This window comes from Bombina bombina, chromosome 4 (genome assembly GCF_027579735.1).
Source record: "Bombina bombina isolate aBomBom1 chromosome 4, aBomBom1.pri, whole genome shotgun sequence".
In the NCBI taxonomy this organism is placed as follows: domain Eukaryota; kingdom Metazoa; phylum Chordata; class Amphibia; order Anura; family Bombinatoridae; genus Bombina; species Bombina bombina.
The window spans coordinates 443,495,419-443,521,259 of NC_069502.1; the positions used below are offsets into that span (position 1 = coordinate 443,495,419).

Below are 25,841 nucleotides of genomic sequence, written 5' to 3' on the forward strand. Positions count from 1 at the left end.
AGAATGTAATTTCCCCTTTAGTTTATTTTGTCAATCTTAAATCAAAATACAATATGTTTGTGTCCTTAAAGGGGTCATTCAAAATGTATATTTTGTATACATTGTAACAAATATCATACAAGAATTTAAACATATTTAGAATGTACTATAGAATTACATTCAGTCTTTAAATATACTTGTTAAAATACAAATAAATGCACATATCTTAGTCAATGATATAAGGCATCTATATGCAAACAACAATCAGCATCAAAATAGCCTATGTAGAGATGTATTTAATCCACGAATATATATATAATTACAATATAATGATTGAATAACAAAACATATTAAGTTGGTCAAATATAAGATTATTATACAAAATGCATACATAACATATAGCTTAATGTCCCTCTACGCTGAAGGCTAAAAAAGACATCATTTAATAAATATATTTCAGTCAGTGTGTAAAACAATCTAGAAGTTCATCTAAATTTGCTTTACTCATATGTTAGACTCATTTAGCAAAATGAAGGTGCCTAGGTTTATGATATATTAAGCATTATTGTTAAATGTTTATTTAAAGGGACATGAAATCAAAATATACTTAAAGGTAGCCATTTAAAAAAACAATGATTTATACATTCTGAATGAGTATTCTATTTTAATCAACTTTAAAACTTGTCTCATATTATGAATGCTCATTGTGATGTTGCTATCATTACTTTAGAAATAAGGCAGTAAATATCTAATTTATTTGCTTCAGTACTCTGGACAGAACTTGATTGTTTGGAATAATTGATGCAACAATCGTCAAGGACAACCCAGGTTTTTATTAAACAATTGTCCGTAATATAAAATATCATTATTGATTTGCAAAGAAACATAACAAGATAACTTAACATTTGATAATCGTATTAAATAATAAAGTTGATTAACATTTCATGCTCAATCACCAATGGTAAATTTGTTTGGACAGTGTCCCTTTAAGAGATTTAAAGAGTGTATTTACTTCTCTTCCTATCTTGACATACTTTGCTTGAAAAGCATATCGAGATAGGCTCAGTAGATGAAGATTGGTGGATGCACAGAGATGCCTTATGTGATTGTCTCAACCATGTGCATTTAAATTTCTTCTGTTGAGGATATATAAATACTAAGAGAAAATGATTTACAGTTTAAAGTCTAAACAATCTTCTATCTCTACAGATCATTTGATACAATTGTTTGTTTGTAATGTCTCTTTAAAACTAAAGACGCCATTGCACAATAACATATATGAGCACTTCAGAGAAATACAAGCTCGAGGTTTATTTGCGAATAACAAAGCTGTAGTTTAACATTTATAAACAGATTATCCAAGTTACTGACATTCTAACCGGAATTTTAACATTAATAAATATTGCGTGGGAAACGCATCTTCAAACACCAGATTAGCATATTTAAACATTAGTGTAATGTCACGCAATAGCACACAATCAATGTGCATTATAAATACATTTAATAGAGCAATGTCAATACTTCACAATCAATTTATTTAAAGAACAATAAAGACATACAATATTAAATGTGTATTTGTATTAAAGAAACAGACCGTTATTAAACCCAGAAATGTCTACAACATTAATAATGTGACAGGATTAGATTTTAAACAGTATTTAATCATTAATATTTCACGGATCCCGGATATTAAATCTGCGTCACACATATCCGCATGACAGGCCCATGAGTTACAAATAAGTCTACATGAAAAATGAAGTTACAGCACCACCAAGCGGTATGTGTAAGGAAGTTACTAAGATATGAAACATTAAGGAACGGCCAATCAGAGTTCATCACACAAACACAACTTGAGTCAGGATGGTCTCACAGACATTATAACAATATTTCAAACTTTTATCCAATCAGATGTACAGATAAATTGTCCCATGGTGCATCTCATGTTTACTTCACCATATAAAAGTCCATTACACGTTGCCATCTTTGTCAGTTCTCTAATGCCTGCAGGCAGTTTATATTATTATAATATATTTATTGGACAACCCAGCAGGCATGTCAGTTCCCAGGTTCACCAAGGAGGAGAGCGCTGCACTGGTCCACGCCGTCAAGGACTTTTATCCCCAGCTGTTTGGGAACAAGAGGAGCTCGACAGATGCGCCTGTTAAGAAGGCCCTCTGGGAGTCTATCACCAATGCGGTTAGATTGGTGTGTGACGTCCAGAGGACCCAGGATCAGATCATGAGGAGATTCGGAGATATGAGGTTGCGTTTATCGAAAAAAGTCAACCTCATAAGGGACTGGGTACAAGCCCGTAAAAGAGGGGGCCAAAGAAAGGCCCCGCGGAAACTGTACCTACTCCCTTATGAGGTGACTTTATGAGAGCTCCTCAATCTCCGGGTCCCCAAAAGATTTAGATCCTCGCCATCCTCGGCCTCCTCTTCTTCCCTCCCAGCTGCGGGATCTCAAAGTCCTGACGCGGGGGACAGGGCAGATGCTTCTCCGTCCGGTGGCCTGGGAGGAGCCGATAGAGAATCTGAACCAGGTAATTATCCAACTTCATATAATATTTATAATTTTATAAATCAAAAATGTGTATTTAGTCAGATACTAAACCTATACAGATCTCACAACATACACTACATATGATGTTTAGATATCTGATTTTAGATTATTGACACATGAAATAGGAATGATGTTTCTTGCGCTCTACAGAATATGCATCACAGAGCGGAAATGTAATTTCGCATCCACGTTAACATGGGTTTGCGGAAAGTGGCATTGCTTTATACATGTTGTTCAAATGACGGATGCGTAATTCCGCTTGGAATCATTGCGCAATGATCGCGAAAATGGCATTTCTCATCCACGTTAACATGGGTTTGCGGAAAGTGGCATTGCTTTATACATGTTGTTCAAATGACGGATGCGTAATTCCGCTTGGAATCATTGCGCAATGATCGCGAAAATGGCATTTCTCATCCACGTTAACATGGGTTTGCGGAAAGTGGCATTGCTTTATACATGTTGTTAAAAATTAAATGGAAATTCTTAGATTAGTGAAGAATACAGTATTCTTATTTTAAATATTATATCTAATAAAAAACGAATAATACTAATAAATTATAACATATGGCCATCAATTGATGATTATGTAATAACAAGCAGATATTCTTAAAGATACAGTAAACAACACAACTGATTGAAAATAAGAGTCCAGGATATATTTATCATTAATTTAATTGCGGAAACTATTAACTCATGGGACTACCAAAGGATTAATATTTTTCTATTGATTTGATATTAATGTAAATATTTTAAACATGGCATGATTAGTATTAATGATATGCAATCCTCATTTAATATATTACAGATATGGATGTGGCTGCTGGATCCTCAAGCCAGGGCTTGTCACAGTATGGTATGTCTCATTTTAATTGACATTTGTCTTAGAAACATGGAATGAACATTACATACTAAATACACATTGTTCAATATTTATATGTAATGTCTATTTAATAGATGAAAATTATATAATTATTCGGATATCCTTAAATAACATATTTGATTTTAATTGCATGCTCAATACCATTCATTACATCAACATATGGAGTAGATAATTCATTAACAAACAACAACATTGTGGAATCTATTTAATTTTAGATTAAAGGGATACTGAGCTACAATTATTAATATTGTCTTTCACATACAGTATGCAATATTAATAAACATAAAATATAATACTATCATCATATGTGACATATTCTATTGCTAAATGTAGTTTAAAATAAAGAAAGTACGTTTATGTGCATCTAAATATTTGTTGACCAACCTGGGTTTATATTGATGATTGGTGGATACCTTCAACAAACAATATTTATTGAATCCAATATTCCTTATCTGCCTTTAAGATTAATATCGAACAACATTCTAATTATAATAGGAGTCAATGTTAAATCATTTTTTACATTTTGAACATAGAAATCAATTATTTAAATTAATCATGTCAGTGTCCCTTTAAGACAAAATAGATTCATTCATCTTTACATTATTTTTATTAAAAACTATTGATATATAAATCTAATTATCTGTTGGAGTTACTTTATAGATATCTGCATACTCTAACAGCACCATGATTACATATTTGTAATAATCAAGTTTGTTATGTATTGTGATAAATATGTGTTGTGTCCTAAACAAGATTACTGTACATTGAAAAAATGGGTCGATGTGACACATGTTTGTTTAGATTTGTCAACAGATGCTCCTCAATATGTGGTTTGTGTGTATTCTTGTAACTTCTTAAGGACATATGACGGAATAATTCCGTCATAAAACAATTGAGCTAAGTGAAAGCTGTGTCCTTAAAGGGTTAAGAACATTGATCATTGGGTATATTTAGATATGCAATAGCAGCATCTGAGATGAATTTGATGTCTAATGTAGTCTGACATTAAACATATGTTCAATACAGATATGTTTACAGAATCCCCTTGATTCAATCAAGCATTTTCTGGTGTAATGACTGCTCTATTCTTCACAATTTAAAGTTGATTAATGTTAAAATTCTAGACAGATGTGATTTAGTGATATCCAAAATGTGTTTAATAATATATATCTATATCATTAATAGAGAGAGTTGGTGTGGGAAGCCCACAGGAATCCAGCAGTGACATAGAGCCGCCTTTGCGGTCTCCTGGTAAGTCCATTGACTCATTTATATGTAATTGAAGGTGTATTGCTAATCAATATTATGATAATGATTCCGATGAAGCATAACATTATAACAAAACATAGAATTTATCTTCTGTTTATATATTTATTTTTTATATTGAGCGATTAATAATTTCTACTTTATTAGTCTACACATTTGTTATTCATAAGATGTCTAACATATGTTTTTTTCTATTTGTTTTTTTGACAACAGTCATCAAGTGATACACACATGAGAAATCTTAAATGTTCTATGTACTATGCTTTTATGAATTTAACATTAAGACAAACAATACATTAATATTCTGATTTATTGACAATAACAAATTTATTGTCATTTGTATGCTCCATCAAAATGATGTAAATCATAACTTTGTGTGTGTATATCTTTAATGCAACATTGATGTGCGTATTTGAGCAACAGTAACATATGTTATAATATCTGATCTTAAGGTGTACACAACATGTTATGTTTTACAGAGATTGATGTCACATGTGGGATGGAGGAGGAAGAGGCTGCCTTGGAGTCTGATGGTATGTGAAATATATCTATCATGTTTCCAACATGTTTCTTAGTTTGAAATCATTTTATTGAAGACATTCAAAGTCTACAGCTTTTTCCCTTTAAAAGGGAATATTATTTGTCTGTTCAAATACACTACTGCCCCCTTTCTATATCAGGCAGCATGAAAATCTGCTTGTATATATTTTTTTAAGAATATATAATTCATGCCATCATTATGTCACATGCATATTCCATGCCAAAACACAATAATAAGTTTCACATTGTACAGACAGTCATTGAGATTCATCTGAGTGCCTATATAGATACCATATCCTCATTTCAGAATAGTTTACAGATTCAAACACACTTCGAAGTATATTGAAAACATAATCAATTTGAAATGCGTTGATTTGATGTCAGGATGTATGAGATGTTAATATATTTTCTTTACATTTTCAGATGGATCCACCACTTCTGGTCATCTGGATTCCGCCCCTGCCCAGTCACAGACCCCTCCCCGTGCACACACCCCTGACCATGGCCACACCTCTGCACACACCCAGAGCACTTCCCATCACCAAACTCATGTCCATGCCCCGACCACTGCCAGCCCTTCCCATATTTCATATCCTGTCCCTCCCAAAAAACGTCCATACACCCCCCTTCGCCGCTCTCCCCGTATTCTGGCCCGTACAGCTGTCCAGACCCAAACTCCCCACTCCCCAGCTGTACGGCCTACCCTGGAGCAGCAGCTCACCACTCCCCAAGCCATTCCCATCCCTCCCCAAGCCATTCCCATCCCTCCCCAAGCCATTCCCATCCCTCCCCAAGCCAATCCCATCCCTCACCCCTGTTTAAACCTTCATTGTCCTGGGTGTCAGATTGTCCTTCCCAGGCACAGCTGTAAGTATCATTCTAAATACACTTTATAAGATACTTAAAGGTACAGTGAAGTTAAATTGGTTAAATTGTGATTCAAATCCAGCATGCAATGTTAAGCCAATGTATAATAGAATACTCTTATGAATTATTCGTCATTCTCTTGATATATTTATGGAAAACAACTTATTCCTATAATTAGTTTAAAAAATAAAATAAATGTGGCCATCATTTCTTTATTGTTGGATGAATGTATCCATCAACCAGCATGCACAAACAAAGTTCATCAACAAATATTGGCTTCCATAAAAACCAACATTCTTGCATTCAAAATATAGCTTGACAATTAAAACATATAATGAATATGTGTAATTTCTAAAGATTTGTCATGTCATGCTCTATCTGAATCAGTCCATTAAATATTTAGGTTCATTGTCCCTTTAATTGGATATCACTACATATACCAAACACCACTACTTGGATCCAAAATTTTATGTCCAAATGTGGATACATTATCTCTTGTCTAACCCAGTGGGAATTTAATTTCTTCTGGTTGCTATGTTTACACAGCTTGTCCTCAATGCCAAAATGTTTAAGGATAGGTGTGCCTACCACAGTCTAAATTGAATTTTTAAATTGCTGATGTAAGTACAATGTAAATCCTTTAACAAGATTTGATACACTCAAGCTGTATAAGTGGATCATCTAAAAACAATTAAAGGGGACAACATGTTTGAGTAACATGAGCCTTTAATGATTTCTGTCTGTCTGAATAACCTAATTCATGTGTAAAGAATATATGAAAAATAATTTATGTAAATAATTATTTTTCTTTATGATGACAATGTATGTATTAAAATATTTTATTCTGTTGTGTAATTATCCTTAATCTTTAATTTTATTTTATTTTAGGCTGTGACTCAGCATGGCTCATGCTAGAAGGGATAGCAAGAGTAGAGCAGGCCGTGTTGAGGAACGCAGATGTCCTGAGAGGGATGAACAACACCATGCAGGCCCAGCTCCGGATTCAGGACTTGACTCTGCGTGAAATTATGCAATTACGTTCAAGGCCTGAATCTGGAGCTGGACATGCACAGGACAATGAAGATGATGACCAGTAAGTGGAGGATCTGGATATGCTCCATGGTGGCAGATAATAATCCTCCGTCCACATGTTGAATTAGTATTTATATTGTTGCCATTTGGCCTTTTTATCAGTTTATTGTTGTGCCTGTTGCACTCTTTTACCTTGTCATGTGTCTCCAATGAGGCTATGCTGGCCCTTGGCAACTCTCTTCATGGACTGTGATGCACTGTGTTACCTTGCCATGTGTCTCCAATGGGGCTATGCTGGCCCTTGGCAACTCTCTTCATGGACTGTGATGCACTGTGTTACCTTGCCATGTGTCTCCAATGGGGCTATGCTGGCCCTTGGCAACTCTCTTCATGGACTGTGATGCACTGTGTTACCTTGCCATGTGTCTCCAATGGGGCTATGCTGGCCCTTGGCAACTCTCTTCATGGACTGTGATGCACTGTGTTACCTTGCCATGTGTCTCCAATGGGGCTATGCTGGCCCTTGGCAACTCTCTTCATGGACTGTGATGCACTGTGTTACCTTGCCATGTGTCTCCAATGGGGCTATGCTGGCCCTTGGCAACTCTCTTCATGGACTGTGATGCACTGTGTTACCTTGCCATGTGTCTCCAATGGGGCTATGCTGGCCCTTGGCAACTCTCTTCATGGACTGTGATGCACTGTGTTACCTTGCCATGTGTCTCCAATGGGGCTATGGTGGCCCTTGGCAACTATCTTCATGGACTGTGATGCACTGTGTTACCTTGCCATGTGTCTCCAATGGGGCTATGCTGGCCCTTGGCAACTCTCTTCATGGACTGTGATGCACTGTGTTACCTTGCCATGTGTCTCCAATGGGGCTATGCTGGCCCTTGGCAACTCTCTTCATGGACTGTGATGCACTGTGTTACCTTGCCATGTGTCTCCAATGGGGCTATGCTGGCCCTTGGCAACTCTCTTCATGGACTGTGATGCACTGTGTTACCTTGCCATGTGTCTCCAATGGGGCTATGGTGGCCCTTGGCAACTATCTTCATGGACTGTGATGCACTGTGTTACCTTGCCATGTGTCTCCAATGGGGCTATGCTGGCCCTTGGCAACTCTCTTCATGGACTGTGATGCACTGTGTTACCTTGCCATGTGTCTCCAATGGGGCTATGCTGGCCCTTGGCAACTCTCTTCATGGACTGTGATGCACTGTGTTACCTTGCCATGTGTCTCCAATGGGGCTATGCTGGCCCTTGGCAACTCTCTTCATGGACTGTGATGCACTGTGTTACCTTGCCATGTGTCTCCAATGGGGCTATGCTGGCCCTTGGCAACTCTCTTCATGGACTGTGATGCACTGTGTTACCTTGCCATGTGTCTCCAATGGGGCTATGCTGGCCCTTGGCAACTCTCTTCATGGACTGTGATGCACTGTGTTACCTTGCCATGTGTCTCCAATGGGGCTATGCTGGCCCTTGGCAACTCTCTTCATGGACTGTGATGCACTGTGTTACCTTGCCATGTGTCTCCAATGGGGCTATGCTGGCCCTTGGCAACTCTCTTCATGGACTGTGATGCACTGTGTTACCTTGCCATGTGTCTCCAATGGGGCTATGCTGGCCCTTGGCAACTCTCTTCATGGACTGTGATGCACTGTGTTACCTTGCCATGTGTCTCCAATGGGGCTATGCTGGCCCTTGGCAACTCTCTTCATGGACTGTGATGCACTGTGTTACCTTGCCATGTGTCTCCAATGGGGCTATGCTGGCCCTTGGCAACTCTCTTCATGGACTGTGATGCACTGTGTTACCTTGCCATGTGTCTCCAATGGGGCTATGGTGGCCCTTGGCAACTCTCTTCATGGACTGTGATGCACTGTGTTACCTTGTCATATGGCTCATATATTCCTTATTTTTACAAGATTATTTATAAACGTTGTGTATGTTTTCTTACATACTAATAAAATACATTTTATTTCACAAATCTTTGTCCTCATTCTTCCTGTTATTTTTTGAAAGCTCTAGTTTATGTTGTTTATCCTTAAAGGGACCTAACAAATATATTTGTTATAATGAAATCATATATGTAAGACAATAGTAAATGACTTTAAGATTAACATCTCCAATGTAATCTTATTATTTGTGTTTATATTATTTTCTCTTAGCTCTATCATTGCCTGATTATGATTAGCAGAGTAATTTCTTTATATATGTATATATATTTTTGTATTTGTGTATATATGTATATTTAAATGTTCAGATCCATGTGTGTATTTATAAACTCTGCATGAATTGATGCACCTTTACCAAATGATCTGAGTATTGATACAATGATATAATCCCTGTAAAGTGTTAATTTTATTTAAATAGTATTGACTATGTGTATGCTCTTTTTAAAAACAAAATAATGTCCCTTTAAGTGATGTTGATCACTATTGTAAATGAATGTATTTCCATTTGTAAAGCGTTTTTGTCCTTTTTACAAGAACAAGGACATATAGTTTTATTAATAAACAATCTTATTGTAATGTTGACAGCACCTGTATTTCATTTTCAAATCTATATTATTGTCAAAGTGTAACCAAATCAATCTCTGTGTGTAATGCAAATAATGTAGATGATGAATATTAGTTAACTAATATGTTAACAAAATACATCTCCTCCCATATATGGCTATCGGTAGGCTGACAATAATTAAACTTGAATAAATGACACGTTTAATCAATACATGTATAACTATTGTTATTCAACAACAATCCAAACATATCTTAAAACATCAATGGCATATGTATTTCTCATGTGTATCTTTTAAATGTTAAAGATATACACCATAGCTATAGTTCAAGGGACAGTCAAGTCCGAAAAGATGAATCATGATTTGGTGACATTCCTAGATAGCAATCTACACACATACTAGTTCCTAAAATATAAATACGTTTCTTAGTGATATGCCAAGATGTCACTGAGTCCTTGTATTGTCTGCGTTTTTTCAGCGATCTCGGATGCGCCATGTTGCTTAAGACGTCACCTGCCAGGCTGTCCAATGATTCCTTGTATTGACTGACGTTCTTACGTGATCAGGAATATGCCTTTTATTGGATTGCGTTTTGACGCGATCAAGGATGCGCCTTTTTTTTTTTTGTGCGTTCTTACGTGATCAATAATGTGCCTTTCATTGGATGGCGTTCTTACGTGATCAAGGAAGCGCCATGTTAAGACGGAACATGTAAAGGTAAAAAAACGTGTGATTGGATTGCGTAGTCCCGCAATATTTGTGCACGTTAAAAACGTTTGTGACTGCATGCAATTTTACAAAGCTTGCGAATATGTATTATTTGCATCATGTTACATTGTTGACCCGTAGCTGATAAAGACCAACACATTCTCTTTTGCTGGATGTCTGGTTGAATCAACGAACGAAAGCAAAATGTTTTCATGCATAGGATATTTATAGGCAAGTGCAAATCTCTCCAGTCCATGTTTAATATGTTTGTCAACAATGTTCCTTTTTCTGAAAAATTACTGTTGTGTTTAATGTTGAACATATCTAATTAATAAATATGCGCTATTGTGTTTGAATAAAGTAATCAATATGCATTTATCATATGCTAAATATATGATGCCGACTTCTTCTAAATGTAATTTCGTTGTATATTTTATGAAAGGTTCATTAGACACTCACATTATAAATAAAAATATTTGATTTTGTCTCTAGTTAGATAGTCCATTGTTTAACCAATCGGTTTATTTTGTCTTGTGTTGTAATAAAATGTAAGTAATTTTCTTAATCCTCGCAAAGCCAATGAGTTTCATGTGAGTACCATCTCCAGCTTTGTCCAGTTTGTGTAAAGGGTCTTTTCATATGTTAATGATGGGGTATTGTGTTGTTTTACGGTTGTAATGGTGGTTCATCTATATTTTCAATATAGCTAACCCTATTTTATTTTCAAGTGTTTGAAGCTTTTTAATATTGATATCAGTATATGTTAATCTTGTTGTTTGTAGTAGTGTCTATTACATACAGTTATGTAAAAAATATAGGATACTGTCCCTTGAATGCAAATGTTGTTTTTTGTATCATGTATGAGATCCACATAGTTTAATCTTCAAATTTATTTTTGTTAGCATATTTCCCCCCCCCCCACTCCTAAAAGGACTTTAAACCATATTCATTGTTAAAAAAAAATTCTTTACAATAAAATATTAACACAATAATGTCTCTTAAAGAAAATAGACTTTATTTAACACGTCAATATAAATGTTATTTAAAATTTTTTTTTTTTACAAAGTACATGTAGATATACCAACAAGCTTAAAATATGTGTTAGCATATGTAATGTTGTTAAAGGGACAGTTTAGAAAAAAAAATTTAAAAACATTATTCGAAAAGTCAATTCTGTAATATCAAGGATATCAAATGTTTATCAACAATTGAACATTTGTCTGGGTTTATTTACATTTGCTCTCTAAACCTATGAGGTTGGTGTGCTCATTTCTTAAATCTTGAAGAGTGCTTGTAATCATTATACAATTTGAGCACTAGAGGGCATTTGGATAGCATTTGTATATGTAAAACCTTGTGCTCATACAGCATATTATTGACCATGTATTGATCATTGATATCTAAAATGTTGTTATGTCAGAACAACAAATAAGTGGTCATTTTTCATAGTCATAGATACAAGGGTAAGCACATAAGTCACACATGTATTTCTCCATGTTTTGTTGTTTCAAACTTTATAATGCGTAATACAGTGTTTTCTTTGTAATCAATAATTTTCTGACTGTCCCTTTAAGCTGTGTTATTGGCATTCAAACAGTAATATGCCATCATGGATAATTGTTATGGTAATTTAGTTAGCGATTCGGGAAACAGTTTGGACATCACATCACAGAAACCAATCAATATCATGAACAAGGATAGGTATGTGATGATGTGGTTTTCACACACTTATAACCCACACTCTGCAAAGAATCTTCCTCCATGGACCCGGTCCCATAGAAGTCGATTATATACAGAGTGTGGTCCACAAGTGTATGAAAACCACATCATCACATACCTATCCATTACACAAAAAAAATATTTTAAGATGGAAAAAAATACTTACTTCCTCTTCCTTCCCCTCTTCCCACGGGGCTGAGGCTCTGGGAGAGGCAACTGCCGACTCCGAAGAGTCCTCCTTGGAGCTGTGGGAGGAGTGGAAGGAAGAGTACTGGGACGACCAAGGTGAGGAGTAGATGGCTGAGGAGGAGGAGAAGATGGATGAGGAGGAGAAGATGGCTGAGGAGGAGGAGGAGTAGATGGCTGAGGAGGAGGAGGAGTAGATGGCTGAGGAGGAGGATGACATGGGCCGGCAGGAGGAGATGGCCCAGCAGCAAGAGGCCCAGCAACAAGAGGCCCAGCAACAGGAGGTAGACCAGCATGCGCCTCCCGGAAAAATGTGAACATTTCCTGATGTAGATTAAACATTCTTGTTTGTCCTTCTTGTATTCTATTCAGTATATTGATTATTTCATTTTGGCCTTGAATTATTTGATTCTGCCCATCAAGTATTCTGCGTCGTCCTTCTATGTTTTCTATCCGGGAGGTACGCATCTGGTCTATGTACTCCAGTAGAACCCGCACCTCCGCTATTTCTTCTTGTTGTGCCTGTCGAACCCGTGCACGGCGGGGTGCCCGTGCACGGCGGAGTGCGGGTCTTTGAGGGACCTCGGGTTCCGCGGGTTCCGCGGGTTCAGCGGGATCCTCCTGTGCTTCCGGGGCCTCTTCATCATCTCCCGTGCGCTGTTCGTCACGGGGGGCCTCTTCCCTCCGAAGTGGGAATTCCTCACCACCACTCTCATCCCGGGGAGATGCAGGAGGCTGTGCTGCCTCGTCCCCAGACTCTGTATATAAATTAAAAAAAAAAAAAAAAAATGTATATATTAGCATATTTGCAAATAAAGGTTTAAATGACTTAGCTTACGATACAATTACAAATGCAGAATCATTAATCCACTTTGAAATCTAACAAACAATCAATACGATTTCCGCTTTTTCTAAACCGTGTTTGTGATATCTGGTCAATGTGAATGTTTTTGCGTTTGTTTTCAGTCTGTTTAAATGCACACCTAACCTATAGCCTAGATACTGATGTAACCGCAAAGTAATAGAATGCGTGTAAACAGCGTAATAGCATTAATCTGATCCTTAACACATGAAACCCAATGTTTTATCTTTCATGATTTAGAAGCATACATTTAGTATCAACTTTCGAATGTACTTTTCTTATCTAATTAGCTTCATTCTCTGGATATTCTTTGCTGAAAAGCATATCTAAATATGCTTATAAGATGCTGATTGTTAGCTGAATATAGCTGCCTCCTGTGATTGTTTCACCGTGTGCATGGCTATTTCTTCATTAAAATATATCTCAAGAATGAATCAAATTAGGTAATATAAGTACATTTGAATGTTTTGTCAATTTGTATTCGCTACCTCAATCATGAAAGTAAATGTTTGCGTATAGTGTCCATTGAAATACATTCGTATGTGAAATTATTGTTCAATGAGCTTACCGTCAGATGAGAGTGGCAGGTTCCCGGTATCGATTCCTCCGATACCGACTACTTCCACCTCGGAGATGCTGGGCCGCAACATTTCCTCCCATCTGCAGTACTCCATTTCAAGGGCAGGGCCGCCACCGGTCCCTGCGGCATGTCGGGCCTCCAGGCTTAACTTTTTTTAAGTTCAAGTTTACAGTCCCGGTACCGATGTTTTATAGAATCCATATCCCGGTTCCGGCCACCCACTGCATTGACTGCATTCCTAATCTCGTTCCAGAGCCTCCTCCTGTCAGTCGGGGTAGTCTTCTGGTGCTGCAGCATCCTATGCCTGGCCATATAGGCCTCTACGAGGGCCTCCTTCTCCTCCATCGTAAACCTCGCCTCCCTAGTCGCCTTGGCCTTCCCCTGTGACGATGCCCTCTGTTTCCCGGACTGTGAAGCCCTACTCTGACCGCCACTGGGCCCAGCCACTTGGTCATCTTGAACCAAGTGGCTGGGTCCACCCACCGCTTCCACCCCCGCTTCCTGCCCCCCTTCCTGCCCTGTTCCTCTCCCCCTCCCTCTACTCCCCCCTCTACCTGTCCCCTGCCTGGCCTCCATCTCCTCCCTAAACTAAACCCCAAATAATCAAACAAAAAGTGAGTGTGATGAAATGAAAGGGGGTCAAAATAAAGAACTAAAAAGACAAAAAAGGTGCTTAAAGTGTGAGGGATGTAAACAAAACAAAGAGGGTAAGGAGTATTTAAATAAACGAAAAGAAGAAGACTAAAAGGAGGATATGTAAACTAAATGTAACTAGGGGATGGGTATGGGATGGGTATGGGGTATGGGATAAGAGTAAATGGGATGAAAGGGAATGGGACTACAAGGAATGGGGTATGGAGTGTAGTATGAGGGGGTAGGGGGTATGGAGTGTATGTAGTGTTATTGATAAGTGTATGTATGTATTGAATGTGTTTGCGTGTAAATGTGTTAAGTGTACAGATAAATCACTCGCTCGCTAACTCACACTACTTCTAATTCTCAATAACAAACACTCCCACTAACGCTCACTAACTACCACTAACTGACGCTCACACTAACAACTATCACTAATAACTCCCACTAACTCACTCACGCTCCCACTAACAGACTCTCTCCCACTCCCACTAACTCCCACTAACTCACTGACTCTCTCACGCTAACACTACCAACTGACTCTCTCACGCTAACACTACCAACTGACTCTCTCACGCTAACACTACCAACTGACTCTCTCACGCTAACACTAACTCACTCTCAAAAAATCTCTAACTCTCTATTCTTAAATCTCAAAAGACCCACCAGCAACACAGTCAAAGAAGCCATGCTTGTGTGGTGCTTATATACCCTGTGTAAATGTTTAATGATGTCCCAATTTCCATTGAAATTAGTGTTCAGGTGTGCTTTATTAGCAATTAATATTATTGCAATGTGTATTAGGTGTGTTAATTTGCGCATGCTCATTTAGAGTTGGTATTTGTGGAATGTGTAGAATGCGATGATGTCATAGTGTTCGTTTTCGCTTTCATTGTCCAAAAGTATTCTTTTTAAATGTCAATTTGCGATGGTGTGTTCTTCGTGAAGTGTTGTATATGTATGTTTTTCATAATATATAATGATATTGAATGCGATTTTGTTTCTAGTGTATGTATATATTTTTTAATCCTTGTTGTTATTGTGCGATTTTCCGCATCTTAAAGTATATGCGTATTCCCCGTATAAATAGTATTAAAACTTCCCCCGCTTGTGAATGTGTAATGCTTGTGTGCTTTGTTGATTGATTGTTGTTGTGACATTTGCGGCGTGTTATTGTTGTGCATGATGTGGTATGCGTCATATGACCGAGCTGTGCGTATTCTCGCGAGATCGAGTGTTAGGTGAAAAAAGGCAATTTATTTGATTTCCCATTGATCTCTATGGGAGACTGTCTAACGCGGGCAGGATTACGCGTGTGACATACACGCGTTAGGAGCATCGTTAGATGGTCTTATCTTAACTCTAAATACCGGAGTCAAACAATGACGTGCGTTAGACATAAACACGCGTGGCGTTAACAGCCCATCTACCGCCGAACTCTAAATCTAGCCGTAAGTGTGCCATCTGACTTTTAATTAAATGAATTATAGGATTCTGCAAAGGGCTCATCTATAGTGGTCTATATAGCACAAGCGCTTGCTCATTCCAGGCACACACCTGTTATGGTCACTGTGAATACCATTCATTCTCTGTGCCTTGAGGAATGACACTGTTGCAAGCTGCTTAAAATAGATTGTTTATTTATATGTATAAATAGATACAACATATTATAAAGGGGTGCCAGAGACTGTGTTCAATAACACTTTATTCTGTGGTTTCAGGTTGGCTTCTCTTTTTTTTGCCATTATAACAAATGAGTTGCACTCCATTGCTTGCAATTTAAAGGGACACTCAAGTCAAAATTAAACTTTAATGATTCAGATAGAGCATATCATTTAAAAAAAAACAACTGTCCGCCTACTCTGAGGAGGTGGACAGACATCGCTGGAAATCAACCTGATTGAATATGATCGGGTTGATTGACACCCCTTATTAGCGGCCAATCTGCAGGGGGCGGCATTGCACCAGCAGTTCACAAGAACTGCTGGTGCAATGATAAATGCTGAGAGCGTATGCTGTTGGCATTTATCGATGTGCAGCGGACATGATCCGCAATATCGGATCATGTCCGTTTGCATCTTGATAAATGGGCCTCTAAGTGCTATTTCATTGTCTTTTTAATATTCATTTGTTAATTATGCAAATCTACTCTATTTATTGATCCTTTAATATACTGCAATTTAATGACATTGATGGAGAATGTTTGGCCTGGAACATCGTTCCAATAGTATTCACTGCTCTAGATTCACTAATCCCTTCTACAGCCAATATATGTCTTGTTTTTTATTGAATTGCATCCTGTCACTAAGCATTTCATATCCCAAATTTTTATGGCATAGGCTCAATGGAACCTCATAGGAATCAATAGGACTAGAAAGGTTTTTAGTGAATCTAGACTAGAATTTATTCACATAAAATCAATAAACTTAACGAAAACAAAAACTGTACAATAATATTTTGGCCCTTGTATTACATAAATTTAATGTACCACTATTCACACTACATAGTGTTACATAGCTTTTGTGATATACCTTTAAGGTATATCCCTCCCACTCCTCTGATCCTTTAAAAGGAGGTCCTTTATTCCTAATCAGTGCCTGATTATTGAAGTCAAACAGCCTCTTCCTGAGGTTGTGTATTCTCAGTCTCCAGGTCATAACTTCTATAAAGTTTTTGTTACGCTCTCGCTCTTACTGTCATACTTTGACCTATATCTAAGTTAACAGGATTGCCTAAGACAGTGTTTTTCAACCAGTGTGCCGTGGCACACTAGTGTGCCGTGAGAGATCCTCAGGTGTGCCGCGGCAGACTGACAACAGTGTGACATATTTTTTAAATTGTGCTCGTTTTTATTCTGGGCCGTTTTTTTATTTTGAGTGAGATGATGACTGAGGGTAACTGCGCACTGACAGCTCACCTCCCTGACCCGTGTTCACACTTAGAAGGAACCCCCACCCACTACAACACGTGCCTAGTCCACGCAACACTTCTATCCCCCATGCATGCTGGCGCAGCTTTGCTCCTCCTCCAGAACAGTTCCAGCCAGGTCACATCACTCACGTTCCCTCTCAGCACAAGGAACATGACTGGAGGACTGGAGAGGAAGAGGGAGGTGCTCCACATATAATCTTGTGCTCCACAGATAACACTTTTCCCAGTGTGGGGGTGTGAGGAGTATTTCCTTTTTAAGGCTAAATAAAGTGATCTCAGCTGCAGACCTGGGATAATGTGTGTACCACTATCAGTTTTGCAACTAATATTTATAATTAGTAGCTTTTTGTAGAGAGTGGAATTTATCTTTGAATTTGTAATTTGCAATCCTGAAATAGTTACAAGTTGAGGCTTGAGTTGGTAAACAGAATGACACAAGATTTTGCAACAGATCAGTTTAGAGAAACTTCACTTGATACAAATGTTGAAATGGTAACTTGTTGTAAATACTGCAGAGTATGAGGCAATTGGAAATTGTTTAATATGAGATATATTTAGTGCAGTATGAGTTAGAACACTAGCTTACCCTGATCTAAGTTGCGGGACACAAAGTGTTAAATCACACTGAGAATTCCTGGCAGCGTGTGCGCTGTAATATTTTCTGTGTGCTGTGGAAAACTGTCAGCGTCTGAGAGCGGTTCGGCTGGGAGGCGCTACCTTTCTGTAGCTTGACTGACAGCTGACGTCAGACGCTACCGCTGTTAGGCTGAAACCGGGATCAAGAGAAAGTCTGTATCTCCGGTAAATGTGAACACTGCTTATTAACACCTGTAGTTGTTGGAGGATCAGAAGAGAAATGCTGGTATCAATATAGGAGTTTTCCTGGTTCACAACTTAATCCTGTTGTACAAAGTGTAGCGGTGATGGGTTTCAGGGAATCGTGATGAAATGCCTTATTGCATAAAGAGGTTTAAAGTTGATGAGTAGATGAGTGAATAATCCAAAGATGAATCTTTCAGAGAAATCCACTTGAGAGTGGAAGTAGATAGATTTGCTTACTTTGCTGGAGCTTAGCTTAACAGTGACTTTCCTGAGATAAGAGACAAAAAACTAAGCACTAGGAACAGGGTGTGGTTTGAATTTAAAGGAAACAGGTAGGTGGTTCTGTCATAGGTGGGTGGATACAAGGAATTCCTAACAGGGGATGTCCCTCTTTCAAATTTTGAAATATTGGGAGGTATGTGACAGGCTCATCAGGCATCATTTACAACCATGACATATTGACATTTATTCACAGACAATCATTATGATTGTTTGTGAATGAATGTCAATATGTAATGTATAGTTTGTAGAAGGCATGGCATGACAGCACAGTACAGTGTGTGTATGTATGTATGTATGTATGTATGTATATATATATATATATATATATGTATATGGGATGGGGTGTGCCGCAGGATTTTTTTATGTAAAAAAGTGTGCCACGGCAAAAAAACGGTTGAAAATCACTGGCCTAAGAATCTGTACAGCACGGAACTCACCTCCTTTTGCAAGCCTCAGGATTGTCAGCTCTAGAAATCTATGCTGTAGTAGCTGAACGGAGACGCTGCCTCGCAGAACCGGAAGTGAGTCACACACTCTCTCACTGAGCCGCAGCTTACAGCGCACATCATCTGCTCCCCAGCAAGGTAAAGACTAACGGTCCTAATACCAGCTTACGTTCCAGTTTCTGTGCAGACTTATTCCTGGCTCCACTGTTTATCCAAAGGTATTGTGGTGTAGAACACGCTTGAACTAATACTCAATATACATACAGTGACATTTTAACCCCATGTGCCTAAGCTATGTATAACCTCATTCGTGTGCCTGTTATGTAAATATTTTATATGAGTGAGTGTGTATGAAGTCATCAGTTGAATATATTAAGGACTTATACAAGTTTCCTGAAAACAATCTCTGGGACATATATTTATCTCAATGGATATTTTACTCTGTTAGAGTGAAGTTCATTAATCCATTCTTTTCTTCACGCAGTATTTCAATTGCTGTGCATTAATTCAGCTCACTGTGTCTCATCCCTGTAATCCAGTTTATTCCAGGGTGTGTTCACAAAGGAGCAACAGAACAAACTTTTGCATTATTTGATTACTAAAGTGTGGGTTCATTACAGCTTTGGAGAAAGGGTATACATTGTTTCAATAATCCAAAGCTGCTGCTGCTGCTATTTCATAGTTTGTAATGAAATGTGAAATACAGTCAAGATGATTTTTGGATAAAAAAATAATAATATTCATTACCTCATTATAATCATTTTTGTCCCTCATGTGTTTGATAATAAAGTTGGCTCCTTCAATGCCTGGTTTAATCTCTCCATAAAACTGGTCCTGGGAATTGTCTGAAGTTACTGGATTCTCTCCTATGAAAAATAATAATTTAATGTTAGTAAATTAGGGAATGTCTAAGTATAATTGTGATCAGTTAGATGTGACAATTAATAATAATAATAAAATAATTTGCGATTTTTATAGCGTTTTTCTCCCTGTGAGACTCAAAGCACTTTACAAATATACAAACATAAGACATAAAAGTTAGGACTTTCTGAAGGTCAGATAAGCGGACTGAATACCTGATGTAAGAGGTGGGTTTTTAGCTTTTTTTTTTTTAAAGTCTCTCTGATTGCGCAAGCAGGGTCGGATTGGCCTACCAGGATAGCAGGAGATTTCCTGGTGGGCTGCAGCAGCTAGGGCTGGAAAGTTACAATTTAAAGGGGAGATTAATTGCTGCAATTCGGTTGTAGGGTGCTTATATAACAACAATTTGGCATTTTTATTTAATGCAAAGTAAAATAATTTAATTATGAAAAAAATATTGGGGAAGAAGTATCCTAGTAATCCTCTTAAGAAAAATGGGGCCTGTGAATTCTACTGACACAACGGAAAATAGGGCTGGTCTTCATATTTTTCCAGGGCTGCTTTTTATTCCCAGTCCGGCCCTGTCCGCAAGGTAAAGAGTTCCAGGAGGTAGGGGCAGCGTGGCTGAATGCCCTGGAGCCTGAGTTTGTCTTTATTCTTGGCACTGCCAGGAGGGATGTGCTGGCTGACTGAAGTGAGCGGGATGGGATGTAGGATGTTAGGAGCTCTTTCAGGTACTGTGGGCCTAGATTGTTTAAGGCTTTGAAGGTCAGTAAGCCAATTTTAAAATATGTTCGCCATTTAATTGGAAGCCAGTGCAGGGAGTGGAGAACAGGAGCGACTTTGCTTGGTCAGTAGTCTGGCTGCTGCATTTTGTGACCATAGTTCATTATGTGTAAATAATCTAATGTTTTGGCCTCCATTTCAATCCATTAGAGTTTGCCATGTAAAAATTGTATTCAACTAGGTGGTTGTTTACTACTTTTTCTTTGGCATTCATGTATATTAGACGCAACAAATTTTTTCATTAGTTAAAATGACAGTAAATTCCTTGTAAATACAAGATTTTCTGCAGCCTTACAATAAATGAACACAGTTTAAAAATGTTTTGAATGCAATAAGATACAAATAGTAAAACAGCAGCACTGTGGATTTTGCTTCAAAATCTTATTTATTCCAACATTGGGGGAACAAGTATAAAACACTTTTTTTTCTATTTGTATATTTATTTGTATATTTACCTTTGGGGTTGCAGGCCCCTACAGCTTGCACGTGAGTATATTGGAAGGTGCTGGGAAGTGTTTGACTGTTATTGAATGCAATAAGACCTTGTTTACAATAGCCAAACTCTAAGTACACTTGCCTGAATTGGAGGAGTCAGTTCATGTTACTTGAACAGATACAGCTGCCACAGTAATTATGTTAGCAAAACCACAATTAATTTGTAGTTCCTTATCTAATATTCACAGGCTGAAGATTGTTAGGGACAGATGTGGTGCAGGGTGTTTGGCTTTGGAAAAGTTTTTCTCTGAAATTCCCGGTAGTGAAGGGGTTAATAGTCTTAATAAGAAAATATCGATTTCATTGCAACTGAGCTATTAGATTGTCATCTTTAATTTAAATAATTAGGTGGATAGCAGCTGGGGTATCCAATGACACTTCAGCAGCCCCTGGCTAGATAGCCCTTTGTATCTTTTATTAAAGAAAAGGTTTAAGAAAAGGTTTAGTGGTGAAGCAGGCAGTGTTAAATTAAATGTGTGCTTCTGGTTAGGCCCTTGATGCTCTTAATATTATATTGACACTCTTCATGTGTATCTATACAGCTGTTTCTCCCCTTTAATTTGTTCCCAATTATCAATTTTACCTGCTGGAGAGTATTCAATCGTTTACAGATAGCTCCTTTAACTTAATTTCAACCTTTTTAAATAGATGCTTTTGCCTGTGGTATAGGGATACTGAAAGTTTCTATACTCCAGAATTTGTATTGTTTAAAAAGATAGATAATCCCTTTATTACCCTTCCCCAGTTTTGCATAACCAACACGGTTATATTAACCCCTTAAGGACAAGGCCATTTTTCAATTTCTTTCCCATAAGGACCAGGGCTATTTTTACATTTCTGCGGTGATTGTGTTTAGCTGCAATTTTCCTCTTACTCATTTACTGTACCTACACATATTATATACCCTTTTCCTCACCATTAAATGGACTTTCTAAAGATACCATTATTTTCATCATATCTTATAATTTACCATAAAAAATTGGAAAAAACACACTTTTTCTAACTTTGACCCCCAAAATCTGTTGCACATCTACAACAACCAATAGTTTCTAAATGTTGTCCTGAGTTTAGAAATACCCAATGTTTACATTTTGTTTGCTTTTTTTGCAAGTTATAGAGCAATAAATACAAGTAGCACTTTGCTATTTCCAAACCATTTTTTTTTAAATTAGCGCTAGTTACATTGGGACACTGATATCTGGCAGGAATTCCTGAATATCCCTTGACATATATATTTGTTTTTAGTAGACAACCCAAAGTATTGATCTAGGCCCATTTTGGTATATTTCATGCTACCATTTCCCCGCCAAATGCGATCAAATAAAAAAAAATCATTCAATTTTTTCACAAACTTTTTCACAATCTTTAGGTTTCTCACTGAAATTATTTACAAACAGCTTGTGCAATTAAGGCACAAATGGTTGTAAATGCTTATCTGGGATCCCCTTTGTTCAGAAATAGCAGATGTTTATTGCTGTGACTTTACTTTTTGCTAATTAGAAGGCCGCTAAATGCCGCTGTGCACCACATTTGCATTAGGCCCAGCAGTAAAGGGGTTAATTAGGGGGCTTGTAGGGAGCTTGTAGGTAGGGTTGCCACCTCAGCCATGTTTTCCTAGACAATTATGAGTTAGACATGCTACAGGGTGTGCAGGGAGGAACATGTATTGTGTTTCTGGACAGCACTATACATATTCCTTCCTGCACACCCTGCAGCATGTGTAACTTATAAGTGTTCTGTATTTTAAGGGACAGGTGGCAACCCTACTTGTAGGGTTAATTTTAGCTTTAGGGTAGTGTAGTAGACAACCTAAAGTATTGATCTAGGCCCATTTTGATTTATTTCATGCCACCATTTCACCGCCAAATGCGATCAAATAAAAAAAATTGTTAACTTTCACTAACTTTGGGTCTCTCACTAAAATTATTTACAAACAGCTTGTGCAATTATGTCACAAATGGTTGTAAATGCTTCTCTGGGATCCCCTTTGTTCAGAAACAGCAGACATATATAGCTTTGGCGTTGCTTTTTGGTAATTAGAAGGCCGCTAAATGCCGCTGCACACCACACTTGTATTATGCCCAGTAGTGACAGGGTTAATTAGGGAGCTTGTAGGGAGCTTGAAGGGTTAATTTTAGCTTTAGTGTAGAGATCAGCCTCCCACCTGACACATCCCACCCCCTGATCCCTCCTAAACAGCTCTCTTACCTCCCCCAGCCCACAAATGTCCCTGCCATCTTAAGTACTGGCAGAAAGTCTGCCAGTACTAAAATAAAAGTGTTTTTTTTTTATTTATTTTTTATAAAAAATAATAATATTCAAATGTGTACAATCCCCCCTTAGCCCCCAACCTCCCTGATCCCTCCCTGATCCCTCCCCCCACTAACTATTCGCCACCATTTTGGGTACTGGCAGCTGTCTGCCAGTACCCACTTTGCAATAAAATGTGGCCTTTTTTGAAAAATAAATAAATCACCTTTTCTGTAGTGTAGCTGCCCCCCATACCACAACCCCCCACCCCTCCCAGATCCCATTTTCAGATTTATTTTTTCCATCTGCCATCTCCCACCCACAACCCTCTCCCATCACTTACACATTTTTACATTCTAATTGTGGCCAGATCGGGCGTGTGCACGCTCCCGCATATCCAGGCATTTCGCATTGCTTACCAGCGATGGGCCGCCCACCCAATTCTCTGCAGCTGCTCCCACCCAGAACGATCGGCACCATCACTGGCCGATGGAGAGAGGGCCACACAGTGTGCCAAAAAAGGTACAGAATATCGAGGCATCACGGCAATACCTTGAAAGTGGCTGGAAGTGATCAGGTGCTTGACACCCCTAATGTCGTACAGGGTACGTCGCTGGTCTTTAAAGACCAGTTTGTGTAAGACGTACCCTGTAAGACGTTTGTCGTTAAGGGGTTAATATACTTCTTAACTCTGTGATTACCTTGTATCTAAGCCTCTGCAGACTGACCCCTTGTTTAAGTTCCTTTTACAGACTTGCATTTTAGCTAATCAGTGCCCTCTCATAAGTAACTCCACAGGCGTGAGTCATGGCCAGATTGGGCTGCCGGGACTCCGAGAAATTTCCCGGTGAGCCGCAGTAGATAGGGCTGCCTCCCTCACTTTGCATTAGTGGCTGAGGTGGGGGAAAAAGTAAACAGTTACAGAGAGCAGGGCTGACAGCAGGGTTATACTGCACAGTCTCCCTGCACAGCCCCTGCGCACTCTTGAAAAGATCTGACCCGCCTCCAACAACAGCCTGCTTGTGTAACTGCACTGTATGGTGTGTACTTTCCTTCAAGTGCAGTCTCCCCTTCCTATCTTCCCGAGCGCAGCACTGTCAGCCTCTATATCTAGGGAGAACACTTAACAGTCTTATGCTGTCAGAGAGACGGAAAATCATGGTAAGACAAACGGTTGGGGGCTGCTGACTTGACTAATATATGTCTGCTTTTAATGACAGATGTTTATTTGATTTTTCGCTGCTGTGCGACCTGGGAAAAGCGCTCCCAACCTGAGTCCAATGTTTAAATGGGTCATCATAGATGGCTGACATTGCCTTTAAGAAGTTGTTGAGATAATTCAAGATGGGATCTTGGGTGTCATAGTATGAATCTGCCCAAGCCCGAGGTTCTCCTCTTAAATAAGATATAATGGTTAAAACCTTTAACCTATCTGTTGAATAGGTCTTAGGTTTTAACTCAAAAAGGAGCAAGCAAGCATTTTTAAACTCTTTGAAAACTGATCTATTACCATGAAATTTGTCTGGCAAAGAAACCTGTGGTTCAGGGTGAGATTCAGTTTGAGTGGGTCTTGCTGCATATATGTCTCTGAGACATATCTGAGACAACTACCTGGTTAACCACTTCTTGTGGATCCGTGAGGTAGAATTATATATCCTAATTTTAAGGCTGGATTATTATGTCACACCTCTAAATTTTCATTAGATGGTGGTCTGTAATTTCCTAGGACTTTATTTGCATAGCACTAGTATTAGTAAATAAGGTAATTTGTATGTGTCAGGTGAGGTAACAATTATAGCCTATAATGATAGTTACCCCTTCTGACTTGTTATAGCCACTAGTGATAGGTCAGTGTACACACCGGTATAACTGACTGATTTGTGAGATAGTGGCAAGTAAGGCTTAAATACTATATCCTAAAATGGACCTCCCGTGTATGAGATGGTTATATCTAGACAGTCCAGCATATAGTGATACTGTATTTGCATCAGGTGATCACAGTATGTGATTAGACATAGAGCGTTGCACACTGGTTGGTAGGGGTAGTAATCAAATCAGTTCAGTCTAATAACTCAGTGGGTTTAACAAGTTATAATATCAATACAATAGTATCCATATGTATTTACACTTGGCACAGTAAAACTTGTATACGACCTGACACCATGGATGAGAGTGATCTCAAAGGAATCTGCCAGCAGGAATGAGTTACGCTGTCTGCTGCTGAGTTGAACGTCCGAGACAGGAGGCTAAGACAGAAGTGGCTCTTGCGGCAGTAGCTGATGACGTCACTGGTAGTGCGTTCCTCCGTAGTGGCTAACTGCAGAGAGAGGTGGAAGTCCGGGCTGCAAGAGACTGATTCAGAAGGTGGTCCGAGGAAAGATTAGTGCTCAATGACAAGTAAGCACTTCTAAGATTGAATAAAAGGCTAGCTAAGGAGAAGTGAGTTACTTAAGGCGAAACTCTTTTCCAAGTAAAAAAGCATGGTGTGTAGGTAGGAGGAGACTTATATAGGGAGGCAGGGAATGAATTAAAGGTACAGTTAGCAAGAGAGAAATCAGGACAGAAATCCTGACATAGTCCCCCCCCAAAAGGATCCGCAACGAGGTTCTACGGAGAAGGTCTCTCAG

At 38.4% G+C, this 25,841-nt stretch overlaps 1 protein-coding gene across 2 annotated transcripts in view; it reads right to left on the bottom strand.

Moving 5' to 3' along the window:
• CHRND (cholinergic receptor nicotinic delta subunit) overlaps positions 1–25,841 on the bottom strand; it is a 110,071-nt gene that overhangs the window by 36,627 nt on the left and 47,603 nt on the right. For both annotated transcript variants that reach the window (XM_053710292.1, XM_053710293.1), the window contains exon 11: positions 19,570–19,688. In XM_053710292.1, coding sequence (XP_053566267.1) covers positions 19,570–19,688 — 119 coding nt within the window. The remainder of the gene's footprint in view (positions 1–19,569; positions 19,689–25,841) is intronic.